A 16,225-nucleotide genomic window follows, 5' to 3' on the forward strand; every position below is an offset into this window, starting at 1 on the left:
AGACAGCCAGGTGACCTGCAGCCACTTGGGTAGGACAGCGCCCTCGCTCTGGAGTGGCAGTGCCCTCCTCTAGTGAGAGCTTCCTTAGCTCCTGTTTCTGTCCCCCGTCAGGTCAGACAGGGCAATTGATGGAGGGTGGGCCATGGCATGTGACATGAGGCCTCTGTGGCTGTCACAGACCAGTGTTTGGTTAATGTCATAATATCACTTCCTCCCAGCACCAAGTGTGGGAGGGGAAACCTCTCCCTGAGTAGGCGGAGCTGGGATTTCAGATGGCTGATTAACATGTCAAGGGACTTGTGCTGTCACTGGTGCACAGTGAATGGAATCCAGCAGCAGCTGGGGACCAATGGCCGTGGCCAAACAGTAAGCTTCAGGGCAGAATCAGAAACAAACAAAAAAAAAAAATGAGAGAGACTCACAAACACGCCTGCTAACCGTTTGGAGAGAAAGGATCTCCTTGTAGTTTAGGTGCTGGGCTGGGCTGGGACCCCGGAGCTCTGTGGTCAGTCCCAGCTCTGTGATCTTGGGCAAGTCCCTTAATCTCTCTGGGTTCAGGTCCCATCTGTACAATGGGGAGAGAATGACCCTCCCTTTGTCTGTTTAGAGGGTAAACTCTTTGGGGCAGGAGCTGTTTCTTCCAGTATGTGTCTGTGCACCACCCAGCACAATATGGCCCTAATCTCTTTTGTGGTCTCTGGGTGCAAACAAATAATGACATGTGAGGACTGCTGGAAAACTCAGCAGTTCTTTGCAGTCAGAGTTTGCTAAGGCCCAGTGATCTGAGCCTCAAGGACATGGGGATTCCCTCGTCTTCAGTGCTCCTCCATGGCCAGACCCCTGACTCTTTCTGGTCAAGTGCAATGAGTGAGCAGGACTCTGCTACTGGCTATGCCAGTTTCTCCTCAGGCCGGGGATGGGGAAAGCTATTGGAGCAGGGGCAGGGGCTGTAGAACTGCGGGGAGAGGCTGTCTCTTTCGTAGTGTTAATTAGAAGTGTTTTTATTTTCTTTTTCTTCTAGTTCCAATTTCAAAGCCTCATGTTGTCCTTGCATCATCCACTGTGCTGGAGCTAAGTGAGTATTTCACCCTGAACTGCTCCCACGAGAATGGCACAAAGCCCACCTACACCTGGCTGAAGGACGGCAAGCCCCTCAGCAACGACTCACGGCTCCTTCTCTCCCACGATCAGAAGGTGCTCACCATCACAAGAGTCCTCATGTCTGATGATGACATTTACAGCTGTCTGGTAGAAAACCCCATTAGTAGCGGGCGCAGCGTCCCAATAAAGCTGACGGTGTATAGTAAGTATTCCGACAGTGCGGACATGTGGGGGGAAGGCATACAGTTTGTGCGGTGACATTGTCCATTCCACATGCTGCAGAAACTCTCCAGCCTGGCACACACTGGGAACACGATATGGTGGTTTCAGGCAGGACATATTTAAATCCAGTGAAATGCCCATGGAAAGCAGTGCACAATTGTGACCTGTGGTGGAAATTTGCTGATAGGTGTAAAAGGGGCCCCTCTTCACTCGGCACCGATATGAAGCCAGCCCTTCAGCGGCACACTAGGGAGTTCTGCGCTGCAAGAAGGGTGCCAGTAGCTCAGTGGAAGGTTCTTTGCTTCTTGGCTCAGTATTGACTTCAAGGCCCCCAGTAACTGATAGAGAGCCCAATACTACAGAGAGGGAGGTAAGTCACTCATGAGACGTGTGCTGATCTTTGTGTCAGTAGTGACGCAAATGCCCCAGCGAGGTGCTAGCGGTTCTGTGCTGCCTCATCTAGAACCTGAAAGCAACATTTACATAGTAATTTTTTAATAACTGAAAACAAATAAACAAATTCCTTGCCCTTTACTGGTGATTGCTCTGTATTACTAAGATTAGTTAATTGTTACAGGAAGTGACTGAGTAATTGGTATTTGCTGATACCAAATAGGGTGACCAGATGTCCCGATTTTATAGGGACAGTCCCGATATTTGGAGTTTTTTCTTATATAGGCTCCTATTATCCCCCACCCCCGTCCTGATTTTTCACACTTGCTATCTGGTCACCCTAATGCCAAATGATATAACTACTTGTGTTTTCTCAGGGTTGCATAAAAGCAGTAAGTAGCTGCATGTGCAGAGCCCACAATGTGCGGGGCCAGGTTCCCACTCTGGGGTGGCTGATCTTTTAGAAGGCTTTTTCCTTCTCACTGTATCTGAAATAGCCACTCTCCAGTTCTGTGTGGGTGAAGTGCAGGTGAATTCCGCCTACCATCTGCAGCTAGAGCATGGCATTGCAGTGCAGCCTTCTGAGGCCACTTGGCTAGTCTGGCTCCTTCGCACTGACTGCCTGGAGAGATCCTGTGGTACATTCCTTAGTCCTAGCACAGACCACCCTTGCCTCTGCCCTCCACACAGTGCTTCCTGTGGCAGAAAAGAGGTGCCAAGGTACCACTGAATGGCCACTTCACCCTTCCCTCTGTGCAACCCCAATGCAAGGCACAAGTGTTGTAGAGATCCTTCCCCTCTCCCAGTGCACGAGAAGTGAATGATACTGTCTCAGTACTAACGCTCACAAACACTTACTGTGATCTTCTCTTGGGATAATACATGCTGCAGCTGAAGTTAGCCTATGAACTATGAAGTTAGCCTATGTAGTTAACACTGGTGGTTTCATCCAGGTCAAAAAATTCCTACGTGCGATTTCTTTGAGAAGCCCTAGTGTCACCGTGCTTTGGAGCAGGGACTTGAAATTTGGCAGAGTGGCAGCCTTGGGGTCAGGGAAATGGCATTTGCTGCCCCCATATACATCTACCCAGATTTGGCACCTGAAAAATCACCGTTTGCACATGCTCACCAGACGTCTGTTAAGGCAAGTAGTAAAATCTCAGAGCAGTCCATCACAGGGAGCAATTGCTCCTCCAAGTCAGTGGAGGTCAATGTGGCACCAGGCACAGGAACTGAGAGCCGGGAGACTCTCGGGGGGGGAGAGGGGTAGCTCAGTGGCTTGAGCATTGGCCTGCTAAACCCAGGGTTGTGAGTTCAATCCTTGAGGGGGCCATTTGGGGAACTGGGGTAAAAATCTGGGGATTGGTCCTGGATTGAGCATGGGGTGGGACTAGATGACCTCCTGAGGTCCTTTCCAACCCTGATATTCTATGATTCGGTCCTGTACTTGCTGCTCACCTGCAATGCCCAGCAGCGTGGGGGGCAAGGGGCTGCAGGGAAGGCTTAATGCATAGGGCAAGGCCAGGCTGGGGACAGGGTAGAACAGGGGACTGGAGACTCATGGAAAGGGACAGAGACATTCAGTGTGTGGCCCTGCCTCGCCTGCCGCCACCATCCAAACCTGGCATTGATGGGGCGGGTTCGTGTCCGTGGGTGTCTCCACCATGCCCATCACCGCAGTATCTGAGCCTCACACACAGCAGGGGCTTTGTTTGCACTGTCTGTCAGGCATCCTGCAGGCTCTGGCTTCTGGGGAATGTTGTATCCCTGCTGGGGCATGCTTCCCGCTGCGTTCAGTCCAAGGGCTAAGCTGCATTGCTGAGCACAGCCCTTACTGAGCTGAAATGTCTCCCTAAGTTAACAGAGCACTAAAATGCATTCAATTCCCACCCCAGTGCATGATGCAAAATCCAAACGTCAGCCAGGCTGCTAAGGTCTCTGTCATGTTAACAACCCGACTGGTCCCAAGGAGTTAAATGTTGGTTCCATGCTGGAAATGACTGAGGGTGAGAAGGCAGGAATCTGTGTCCTCTTTGGCCTTTAAACTCTTCTCTGAAGTGAGGAAGAGTCCCTGATGTGCTGAACTTGGCCTCAGAGCTGCAGGGTAAACAGAGCTAAATTAGAGGCCTTTCTTTGCTTGTCACAACCCCTTTCTTTTCTGTCCTTGTAGGCAGGATACAAAGCCCGATTGTACCTGTGCCAGAGAAACATAGCATTCAAAGAGGGGGGCTCCTGCCTGGTCCTCTCTATGAGGGAGGGGCCTGCACAGTTCGATCCCTCTGACCCCCTTGCCTGTGTCATGCTGTCTGGACTCTCCCATAACAAAGTGCCACAGTTCTGTCCTGCCCAACCATCAGTGCCCTGTGTTAGCCTGGGGATGGGCCAAAGCCTACCCCACCTTTGTAAGCACAGGCTCAGTTACAAATCGGGTTTAATACCGGACCCATGCAGAATGTTTGCAAGTGGACGTGAGGGTGCCAGGATTTTCTGGGTCTGATGCTCATGGTAGAAGTATCCTAGTCACTGAAATGCTGCTTTTCACAGCCAGGGCTTGAGGAAACCTTGCCAACTTTATAGCAGTGAGTGGGATGGGGACCTCTTACTTTTGAAGAAATCAGGATGCTTAGGCAGATTCTTGGGGCCAGCCGCAAGGTGCAATCTCAGAAGAGAGGGTAGTTTGGGTCTGGCTTCCCTTATTTGTCCCTTAAAGGGGAAGTCTCCTGTGGTGCCTAGAATGTCTTCCATATTCATCAGGGCTTTCAGGCCAGGAATAATACTCAATTCCAATCGGGGTCAGGGTAATTAAAGATTCAACTGTCAACAGACTCTGTTCTAGTTGTTTATAACATTCTAATACACACACAATGTTCATTTAATGCATGGCTAGAATTTGTTCTCTTCACCTCCCACCAGCAAACCCTTCTCAGTCCTTACAGTCATTGATTACATTTGTTAGGAAAATGAGTTCAATCTCTTCATGCTCAAAGCTGGTTTTTCTTAGTAAATATTTCCATCACACTAGCACCTAGAGGCCTTGATCAAGATCAAGCCCCCATGGGGCCAGAAGCTGCCCAGAAGCAGACTGAGAGACAGTCCTTGCCCCTAAGATCTTGCAGTCCGAATAGACTAAGCAAAGAGTGGGGCATTGGGAAGGGAAAGTGACTTGCCCACAGTCACCCAGCAGATCAATGGTAGAGCCAGGAACAGAACCCAGCTCTCCTGAGTCCCCATCTACTAAGCCCACTCAGAGTCCATTTTTAGCCTGGTCATGATTCACATTCAAGACTAGTTGAGGATGCTGATCGTCACTGGTCAGATGAGCCTTTTATTTGATGCAATAACCTTGCTATAACCCCTGTGCTGCTCATTTGGATCTCACCCACCAGGAGAGGAATCTTTTCCATTCATGATGTTAAAAATACAACATTGCCAACCTCAAACATTCAAAAATCATGAGCTGGGCTCAAACAATCATGAGATTTCAAAAATATGTATTTTTGGCCTTCTGTAAGCTAGAAAGTAAGCTTGAGTGAGCTAAAAATGTACTCATTTAAAAATGAGAGCTGAGATTCTCATGTCATCACATGACTCCAGGAGCTAGGGCTTTAAGAACATCAAAACAGTGACTACTGTTCTCCTTTTTGCTCTCTTCACTTTCCTCTCTCTCAAACACCTCTCTTCAGCCTATTTGACTCCCTGGCATAGCTTAGTGCTGCAGGCTGGCCTGTTAGCTGTATCTTCCCAGATCTTGAAAGTTTTCAGGTCCCTATTACAAATGTCCTTGAACATCAATCTAGGTCGGCCCAGTAGCCTTGCAGCATCCACAATTTCTCCTTATAGGAGATGCTTTTGAATGGGTCCATCCTCCATCTGATGCAGAAGACCAAGGCACCGGAAATGTCTGTATTTGAGATTAGTGATTAGACTTGGCAATTTTGCTTTACTTTGGTGTCAGAAACTCTGCTTTCCCATTTGATATTTAGAGCACAGTGTGGACAATGGGTGTGGAAGCTTTTTAGTCTTTTTGATGCCCATTGTAGGAGGTCCAGATCTCGCCACCATACAGCAGCATGCTCGAAACACACGTTTGGTAAACTCATACCTTGGTGTTCAGTGTTAGTTTCCTGTCATCACACACACACACGCTCTTAGTCACTTGGCCAAATATAGGACCTGCCTTTCTATTGTGAGATTTAAACTCTTCATCTTGAGATAAATTCTGACATAGTTGATCCTAGAGTGCAGAACCTGTGCACAACTTTGAGCATGGTGTTAGCTATTGAAACTTCTGGTGCAATCAATACGCCTTGTGCCATATTCATTTTCTTCTTTAGACTGATGGTTAGTCCAAATGTATCACAAGCTAGCGAAAAGCTGTTACAAAGTTGCAGCAGCACCACTTCACTGTGTGTGATGAGTCCTGCATTGTTGGCAAAAAGAAATTCTCTTATCAGCAAGTGTTGGAATATTGAAGAGTTTTTTTCCATTTGAGCTTGCATGGAGAGGAGAAAGCATGACAAAGTAGCAAACAGTATAGATCGAAGAGTGTTGGGCCAAAACATATCCCTGTTTGAAACGGCAGCACAATTCCGATCTGTCAGAGTGATCACCATAATACTAGACTATAGCCTTCATGCCACCATGGAAGAATTGAATCTGACTGAGGAGGATTAGGGGGCAACCAGTTCTCTCTAGCAGTTGGAAAAAGGCCTGTTCTGCTAACCAGGTAAAATCTAGGAAGGCAACTTAGAGAGGTTTTCCTTGTTCTTGACGCTTTTCTTGCAGCTGCCTTAGTGTGAAGACCATGATGATAGTAGATCTACCAGCATGGAAGCTGCACTGACTGTGGATATGTATTCACCCATGAAAGCTCATGCTCCAATATGTCTGTTAGTTTATAAGGTGCCACAGAACTCTTTGCTGCTTTTGTGGATATGTATGTTCAACCAGAACTTATGGTTTGAGAATGACCTATGCAAATGCCTTGCCAGCAACGGTGAGGAGAGCAATTCCTGAGTAGTGGTGGCAATCACTGCAGTCTCCTTTAGTTTTATACAATGTTATGATGTTGGCATCCTTCGCGTCTTGCGGTACCCCTCCTTGCCTCTAGTAGCCAAGCAAAACATTGTGTGGAGGTTTCAGCACAACCTGCCCTTGTTTCAGTACTTCAGCTGGAATTCCATCTCTTTCTGCAGCCTTTCCTGCTGCTAGGAAGCTGATTACATGTACTAGCTCATTTTTAAATGGTTCTGTATCAAGCTGTTGGATGGTCTGAAGCTTGGGGATTGCGTTTAGTGCTGCTTCAGAAACCGTGATTTCACATTAATCAATTTTGTGATAGTGTTCAACCCATCACTACATCTGTTTGCATCCGTCAATGATGATGTCTCCATTAAGAGATTTGAATGAGGCAGACTTTTTGGCTGACGTACCTATTGCTTTCTTGATTGCATCGTTACATACAAGCATCCAATGAGAATGGAGGTCTAAGAGGTCTCTTCTTACACAGATGGAGCCAGTATGATTTAGCACATTGTCTTGCTGTTCATTGCATTGTGCTTTGGCCACTCTGCAGTTAGCCCATGTCTCAGGAGAGGAGTTCATGTTGTGGTGCAAATATGCTGTGCACTTTGGTTCAATAACTGGAAGCATTTCTTGAGAATATGCTGCAAAGCAGTCTTTATCTTGTACAGTTTTTTTACCAAAAGCTAAGGTTGCAGCTATATGTATATTCATTCTGGCTGTATTCATGCTGCATCAGCGTTCATGAGAAGTGCAACTGATGCCATACCTTCCAGGAGATTTGTAGTGAATTGGAGACATCTTCCTTGGTCTTGTGTGTTGTTGATGTTAATACATGGGCAACAGTTTTGTTGAGTATGATGGAATTTCCATAGCGAAAGCCATATTTTGCTACACACCATTAAAACTATGAGTATGGAGAACATCCTGTAGAGGTTTTCTGCAGGTGACAATTAAATTCAATCAGTGCCAGCATCCACATCTGGGGTGTCTCCACAAGACTGTCCTGCAAGACACTGCCTTGGAAGTAGGTGTCAGTCATGCTCAGTCCTCGGGGGTGCAGAGCTCCAGCCTTTGCTTGTTGTTCATTTTCCCCAATCCATGGTGGCCAGTGCCTAGCAGTCACATCTTGTGGCTTGAGCTGACTCTTGTGTTGAAGTCTCCCAGTAGACAGAGTTGCTTGCCTGGTGGTAGCTTGCTGATGGCATTGTCGAGTTGCTGATAGAACAAGTCCTTCCCTTCAGAGCTGGAAAGTGGTGGAGCAGATATACTAATGACGTTGGCAAAGCCTCCTGTGATAGATATTCTGAGTGGTACAATTCATTCTGATGTTTCAATGGGACATTTAACCATGGCTACTACTCATAGACTCATAGACTCATAGATTCTAGGGTCAGAAGGGACCAATGTGATCATCTAGTCTGACCCCCTGCACAAAGCAGGCCACAGAACCCTACCCATCCACTTCTATAACAAACCCCTAACCTATATCTGAGTTATTGAAGTCTTCAAATTGTGGTTTGAAGACCTCAAGCTGCAGAGAATCCACCAGCAAGTGACCCATGCCCCACACTGCAGAGGAAGGCGAAAAACCTCCAGGGCCTCTGAGTTTCTGCCTGCAAAACCCACCCCATGTTTGTGATGATGATGTTTGCTTTTTCTGTGCCAGGAGAAAGTGTAATGCCTCTGGTGCAGAGAGCCTATCAGTTAGTCTGGTTTCAGAGAGATGGCCTACATTGATGGCAGATTTCCTAGGGTCACTAGCCTCCTCTAGATCATTTAGCATATCAGAGCACATTGTCCTCACATTCCAACAAGCAAGTCTGAAGAGGGTGACCATTCTACCTGAACGTTCAGTGTGGATGCCTCGGCAGACAGAGGTGTGCCTTAGGATCAAAGTCCTCCTCTTGGCAGCACTGACTGCGCCCAGAGGCTTGGAAGACCAAGATGTTTGGAAGCCAGCACAGCTGCAGGAAACGCCAGAGGGCAAAGCTGAATTGCAGTGCCAACCACTTGCCACTTTCTCTGCAGCGGATTTAGTTCAGGATTTTCTCCCCTAGCCTTTGCTCAATGAAGAATTAGCTGCAGAGCAGTAGCACCAAATGGAATTACTCCTTCACGGATATTAAAAGCAGCAAAGAATCCTGTGGCACCTTATAGACTAACGGATGTTTTGGAGCATGAGCTTTCGTGGGTGAATACCCACTTCGTCGGATATTGTTTTTCATTCCAATTGGTATCGGGCTTATCTGCTACAGGACTGTGATTATTGCAAAGACGTGCACCAATTATCACAATAAAAGATCATCAATTATCAAGATAAAATTGTGAAAGTTGGCAAGAGTGGAAGTCCCCCCGTGTGTGGGGGGAGGAGATGCCGAGGGGGGTAGGAGGGAAATTCACCCTCTGTACATTCGTGGTAACACTTGAGAATTTGTGCCTAAACTTGATGCCCAAATTTTATAACACGTGCAGAGGAGCTGAGCAGCCCATCCTCAGCTGAAATCAATATTTACTGTAGGTACTAATGAAAATCAGGCCCTTGGCGCCTCCAAGTGGACATCCAGTTAGTAATCACTGAGATAGGCAGATAAGCAGATCCATAACCTCTGTAGCAGAGCTGGGCAAAAAACTGATTTTTCGGTTCACTGGCAGTTCCAAAAAATAATTTTTTAAAAAGTGGTTTGACCCAAACCAAATCCAAAAACTTCAGTGAATTGGCAACGTCTGCTTTGGAGCCAAAGAAACTTTTCATTTGAACTAGTCACTGGGCCAGAAAGAGTGAGAGAATAAATGACTTTATGGTCTAGTGTTTAGGGCACTCACCTGGCAGGTGAGATGCTCGACTGGCTGTTTAGTTATGTATACAAAGTGGAACAGCTTCAACAGCCTGTGTGAGAGCCCCAGAGCCCAGCCGTTAGGGTGCTCTCCTAGGAGGGCTGGACCCATGTTCAAATCCCTGCTCCACTGCAGGTAAAGGGGGGACTTGGATGTGGGTCTCCCACATTCTCGATGTGTGCACTAACCATGGGGCTAAAAGTTGTCAAGTGGAAATCTCCTCCACTACTACTTTATGAACAGCACCAAAGTCCCCTTGTGACACTAGCCCAGGGGTAGGCAAACTTTTTGGCCCGAGGGCCACATCTGGGTGGGAAAATTGTATGCAGGGCCATGAATGTAGGGCCTCAATATCCACTTCACTCTTACCTCAGGGCCTCCTTCCTTGTGCCTGATATGGTTTATACTGCTCATTCTCTCCAACAGCACGGCTTTCTCCTGCAGCTCCTGACACACACACACACACCCCCCTAACTAACTGGGAGGTTTGAAACTAGTTTCAGCCAGCCCCTGATTGGCTTTAGGTGTCCCAATCAACCTAGATGTCCTCCCTGCCTTCTGGAAGGATCTTAATGGCCCCAGGTGTCTTAATTGACCTGGAGCAGCTGCCATTTGCTTATCCTGGTAACAGGGATTTGTTTAGCCTGTGGCTACTATATCTGTCTCCCACTACTTTACTATAGCCTTCTGGCCTTGCCCTGTCACTATATAAACTAAATTTTCCTGTCATACTGTTTAATACGAATAGTACTATAGTAAATGGCACAATGAATTCACATGACTGTGGCTCTTTTGGGTAATGTTGACACTAATTTGGCTCCTGAACCCCTTAAGTCTGAGTCTCACTGACACAGACCCCACCCAACCTGGGCACTGAAGTTCCAGTGTGTCCAAGACCCAGGGCCAGCAAACGTTCTTTTCTAGTCACTGGCGTTCACTGCCTCTGCACCATCCCTGCTGGGTGTGGTGTTTGACAAACACCTGCGAAGTGATAAAACAGGGCACTTAACTGGGTCCTGGGGGCTCAGCCTGGAAGCTTGGAAGAGGAGCAAATCATCTCTTTCTGCTTCATTTCCCTTATGCTAGGGGCCCAGAGAGGCTGGTCCAGATCTCCTCCAGCTCTCCCCAGCTGTGTGTGTTAGAACTGAAAGAAACAGAGGATTGTGCTCATCTCCTGGGCTGTTTGGGTTCTCCTCCATCTGAGGCATCCCTGGCAAGGTTTCAGTGTGACCCCAAGCTGAGCATTGCTGAGGGCAGATTGATGCTGGGTTGCTCCTTGTACTCTCTGCAGAGAGCAGAATGGGCTTTGTAAAGGCTGAGGCAATGACACGGCAGCCACGGCGGTGTGAGCGGGTAATTCCTCTGCCTTCTCTTTCCTAGGAAGGAGCTCCCTCTACATAATCCTCTCCACTGGGGGCATTTTCCTCCTTGTCACCTTGGTGACGGTCTGTGCCTGCTGGAAGCCCTCCAAAAAGTGAGCATTTTCACATAACTTGAATAAAATATCTGTTACTCTGCTCCCTGGCACCAGGCTCCTGGCTCCCAGCCCCATCCCGGGGATCACACAGGGACACAGCACCCCCGATGGATCCCCTACACCAGGCTCCTGGCTCCCAGCCCCATCCCAGGGATCACACAGGGACACAGCACCCCCGATGGATCCCCAGCACCAGGCTCCCAGCCTCAACAAGGGGATTGCAGAGGGACACAGAGCCCTCTGGCTGCTTCCCCTGCTCTGTCAGGCCTGTCTCTCTTCGACACACTAGTATTTATCTGCATTTGTTTCTTTGTGGCCTATTCTTTCTTTCCAATCTGTTCTCTCACGCTGCATTTTCTCACCCATGCCAGCCCCGCCAGGCGGAGTGGGGTGTAAGGTGACCAGATAGCAAGTGTGAAAAATCGAGACGGGGTGGGGGGTAATAGGAGCCTACATAAGAAAAAGAGGCAAAAATCAGGACTGTCCCTATAAAATCAGGACATCTGGTCACCCTAGTGGGATGGGGCTGGCTGAGAAGCTGGGAGCTCTCTGGGGACCATCTCCCAGCGAATGGTTCCATGTAGTTTGCTGGGCTGTCTGTGGAGCCCAGGGCCCAGCGGCCTTTTGTCTGCTTCAGGGAATACAACCCCAGTAACATTGCCTTGGTGTCTTTATTCTTTCCCAGAAGGGGCTCCCCAGAGCCCTGGACACTTAAACTTGACAAACTCTGCAATCAATCAAACCCACAATGAACTGCCCCCCAACCCTGGAATTAATGAATAACCCCAATAACCCCACACGCCAAGTGGGGCGGATTCCCCGTGGGGTGCAGACAGGAGGGACTGTCACAGCGCTGGGCATGGCGTATGATTATTTGCCCTGGTTGCAGAACAGAATAGCCTGGGGACTGCCGTACTGAAGGGACCTCAAGCCCAATGGAGATTGCCGAGGTGCCCAGGGCCCGCTCCTCCTCCATCCCTTTCCCGTCACTGGGGGCTGTGATGAGGGAGGCGTGGGAGTGAGCTTTGCTGGCTCTAGTCCCATGGAGGGTCCCCATACCAGGTGACAGGCAATCTCTGCCCTCGCTGCACTGCCTCATAAGGACCAAGAGTCCAACTCTGTCCACCGCCTTCCCAAAACCCATGAAGAAAGGGCTTGACTTGCCAGTAGCGCCCTCCCTGTGTTACACTCAGGCTGGGAATGGGAGTGTCTGTGCCTATTTGCACTGCAGGGTTCGTGGGGAGCAAAATCTCTTTGGCAGATGAAGCCCACACCATAGAACACAAGTAGTGGGGGGAGGGATAGCTCAGTGGTTTGAGCATTGGCCTGCTAAACCCAGGATTGTGAGTTCAATTCTTGAGGGCCTCGTTGAGGGCCTCGTTGAGGGAACTGGGGTAAAAATCTGTCTGGGGATTGGTCCTGCTTAAAGCAGGGGTTGGACTCAATGATCTCTTGAGGTCCCTTCCAAGCCTGATATTGTATGTGATATAAGGGAGGGGATGGCTTCCATGCAAAGAGTCAGGCTTTGGAACAAATCCCATTCTGTCACATGAGATGATGTCAGCACTTAGGGAGAGTGGGAGGCTTCCCTATCCCCAGAGATGTCATTGGAATATTAAAATCTGTTTCCTTTCCTGGCTCCTGTTGGTTTCTCTTTGCCCATCACTGATTCCCCCAGGACCACAAACAGCCTGGCTTGCTTGTGTCCTGCAGTTCTGATGAGTTCCTCACATTTTCAGAAACAATGTGCATGAGTGTAATGCTGCTGCACAGCCAGCTGGCACTCCCCCTCACTGCCACCCCTGCCAAAGTTCACTTGCAAATAGTCTCTTACAAAGTGGTGAGTTGATTTTTTAAAAACCAGAAATGTTTAAAGTTGGAGAAGGCTAAATACCAGCTTATATCCACCTTGACAATAGGGCAGACTGGGCTAACTGCTTCTCATGCACCCTGAGCTATTTCTAGACATAAACCCCTGATAAAAGACAAGTCATTCCCAGTGGAGGAGCCTGACCCAGCCCCAGCCCCCTCCCCCAGACTAGTGCTGCCATAGAACCCAGGCTACAAGTCAGTTCCTTGTTTGCTCCAGACAGTGGATTCTGACCTGAGTCGTGTGGCACCATTCTCATGTATATTTAACCCTTACTCCTCATCTGCGTTTTCCCTGGAGTCATTGCTGCAATGCTGTTCCCTTCTGTCCCCCCAGAGCTGGGATCTCCTCCCAATCCAATTCCCGAATCCCCTCAATATCTCTCACGCTCATTCACTACCTGGGTGTTTCCCCACATTGCCCCCCGTCAGCCTCTCTGTTTCAAACCATCCTGTTGTCCCAGGAATTTGCTGACCAGTATTGCAGTAGCTGAGGTGACAGGTCCTGGAGCAGGCAGGGTCCAGCAGCAGCATCTCCCAGACTCAGCTGCCACCCTCCTTTCGCTTTGCAGTCCTAGGATGTTTGTTCCCTTCTGCCACTGAACACATTCCTCAGGAGTGATCTTGGGCTGTATATAAAGCTGGGGAAACCTCCCCAGCATCGGTGCCTCAGTGCCACTGTGCTGCCTTGGAGCAGAAGAGCCATGAGTAGCACACAAAGGGCCTTCCCCTGGGATGAGAACATGGTTAGTAAAGGGCATCTGAGCACAAGTCTCCCGGCTTGTTCTTTACAAAACACTTTGTACATTTAACAGAGACAAACGGAAGCTGGACAAGCAAAGCTCCTCTGAATACGTGGATCAGAATGAAGAGCATTTAAAGCACGAAGGTAAATAACTGTCCTGAGATTCTGTCTGCTCTGAACTCTCTGCAGGGCACAGATGGCTGGAGCCTTCCAGGGCTTGTTGGCCAATCCCGCCAACCTGGCTTCTGTGGCTATTTGCAGCCAGTTAACACAGCACCTCTGCAGGCAAAGAAAACAGTCAAAGAGTTTTCCTGTTTACACACACTGGGGAGCTGGGAAAACAGCTGGTAATAGCTTGTTGTCAGGGCTCCTTAGTGACCCTCTTATGCAATGACTCTTACGACCTGCAAACCGTTGCCATTGGGCACAGTTGTCACCACGGGACTCCTTGGGCTGGGTAGCACAAGGGCTACTAGTAAACGCTAGCTATGTCAAAGTCATGTACAATGGAATGCGTTCCCTAGCGAGGTGGTGGAATCTCCTTCCTTAGAGGGTTTTAAGGCCCAGCTTGACAAAGCCCTGACTGGGATGATTTAGTTGGGGATTGGTCCTGCTTTGAACAGGTGGTTGGACTAGATGACCTCCTGAGGTCCCTTCCGACCCTAATATTTTATGAAATAACAACAGGCTAGATTTTGTCCTGGCTTCCTGTATAACAAAGAGCTCTGTCCTGAGCAATTATTTCCCAGGGATGCATTAGCCAGAAAGTTAGTCTGAAGATGTTTAATCATGTCATCATCCTGAATAATCAATGTGTGGGTCAAATGTCCCTGCCTGTGCTCAGGCTGCTGTGCAGCATCCCAGAGCCAGGATTAACGGGCTACAGGCCTAACCAAACCCATGCTTTTCACATTGAGACAACCCAGCAGGAAGAGACAAACGTTAACAAACACAGCGCTGGTGGCTCCTGCCCACGTGTGCATACACAATTTCCCTTGTGATGTTTTGCATGCTCTTTCAGTTGTGCATTCTTTCAGCTGTTAATCCTGAGCTCCCAGCATGGGGAGGGTCAGGCACGTAACAACTCCTCTGTGGCATCTGTTCAATGGAAGCCCTGCTTCACATGGAGATGGGAAGTCTGTGGCTGTGACTGATGCACTGAAGGCTTTGGAGCACCATGCTCTTGCAAAACATGGTTTTCAGATTTCTCTGCTTTCTAGATCCTGAGCCCCATCATTTATTCTGGCTTCTGCTTAAGACCCTGTTCCTTCACTGGGGCTCTGTATGCATGCATGAAACCAGAGGCCAGATGGGATCCTAGAGCAAGTGTTGTGTCACTCAGCCTGTTTGGGGTGAGGGAGGGTACAAGGAGGCTTGTATAAGAACATAAGACTGGCCATATTGGATGAGACCAAAGATCCATCTAGCCCAGTATCCCATCTTCCACCAACGGCCAATGGCAGGTGCCCCAGAGGGAATGAACAGAGCAGGGAGTCATCAAGTGATCCATTCCCTGCAGGGCCGGCTCTAGGCACCAGCACTCCAAGCATGTGCTTGGGGTGGCACTTTGCACGGGGCGGCACTCCGGCTCCTGTTTTTTTTGTTGCTTGGGGTACAAAAAGTTGGGAGCCGGCCCTGAGTGGAGGTGAGCTGCGGTGGTGGGGGACGTGGGAGGGCCGCAGGAGGTAACCCTGGGGGAGCAGAGGAACTGCTCACCCCTCAGCTCACCTCCACTCCACTGCCACCTGCTCCCCTGAGCGCGTCGCCGCTCCGCTTCTCCCCCTCCCTCCTGGGCTTGCCGTGCAAATCAGCTGTTTTTTGGCAAGCCTGGGAGGGAGGGGGAGAAGCGGAGCGGTGGCGGCACCCTCAGGGGAGCAGGTGGAGCAGAGGTGAGCTGTGGGGAGGGCTGCAGGAGGTAACCCTGGAGGGGGCAGAAGAACCACTCTCCCCCTCCAGCTCACCTCTGCCTCCTCCCCCGAGCACACCGCCGCTCTGCTTCCCCACCCTCCCTCCCAGGAAAGCCTGGGAGGGAAGGGTAGGAGGGGAAATGCGGCACACCCTGGGAAAGAGGCAGGGCCGGGGACTTGGCGAAGGGGTTGGAATGGGGGAGGGAAGGGGCGGAGTTGGGGCAGGGCCGGGGGGATGGGGAAAATTTGTTTGCTTGGGGTGCAAAAACACTTGGAGCCGGCCCTGATTCCCTGTCTCCCATTCCCAGCTTCTGGCAAACAGACGCTAGGGACACCATCCTGCCCATCCTGGCTAATAGCCATTGCTGGACCTATCCTCCATAAACCCCTGGCTCCTGTTTGATTTTTCACAGACCATGAATCTGAGCAAAAAAAAGTCCTGTTTCCCTTTCCTGCATCTGACCAATTTCTCATATGGCGCCCAGGAGAGGAGGGATCCTATATGCCATAGGCCACCCTTACAGCCGCTGGCTCTTTCTTCCTAAACTTTAGTTGCTGATTGCCGTGATCTCAGGTTCCTGCTATGATGCAGCCTTTGGGAGGCTGCCCACAAAGTTTGTCTAAATATTACACTCAGGAGGGAGCCAGCTC

General features: G+C 49.4%; 1 protein-coding gene across 1 annotated transcript in view; it reads left to right on the forward strand.

Annotated features, from left to right (window-relative positions):
- Positions 1-16,225, forward strand: part of HEPACAM (hepatic and glial cell adhesion molecule) — a 73,617-nt gene that overhangs the window by 52,773 nt on the left and 4,619 nt on the right. Inside the window, exons 3-5 of the mRNA XM_050921708.1 lie at positions 1,022-1,303; positions 10,957-11,050; positions 13,738-13,811. Coding sequence (XP_050777665.1) covers positions 1,022-1,303; positions 10,957-11,050; positions 13,738-13,811 — 450 coding nt within the window. The remainder of the gene's footprint in view (positions 1-1,021; positions 1,304-10,956; positions 11,051-13,737; positions 13,812-16,225) is intronic.

The sequence above is a fragment of the Gopherus flavomarginatus genome, chromosome 13 (assembly GCF_025201925.1).
Source record: "Gopherus flavomarginatus isolate rGopFla2 chromosome 13, rGopFla2.mat.asm, whole genome shotgun sequence".
Lineage (NCBI taxonomy): Eukaryota > Metazoa > Chordata > Testudines > Testudinidae > Gopherus > Gopherus flavomarginatus.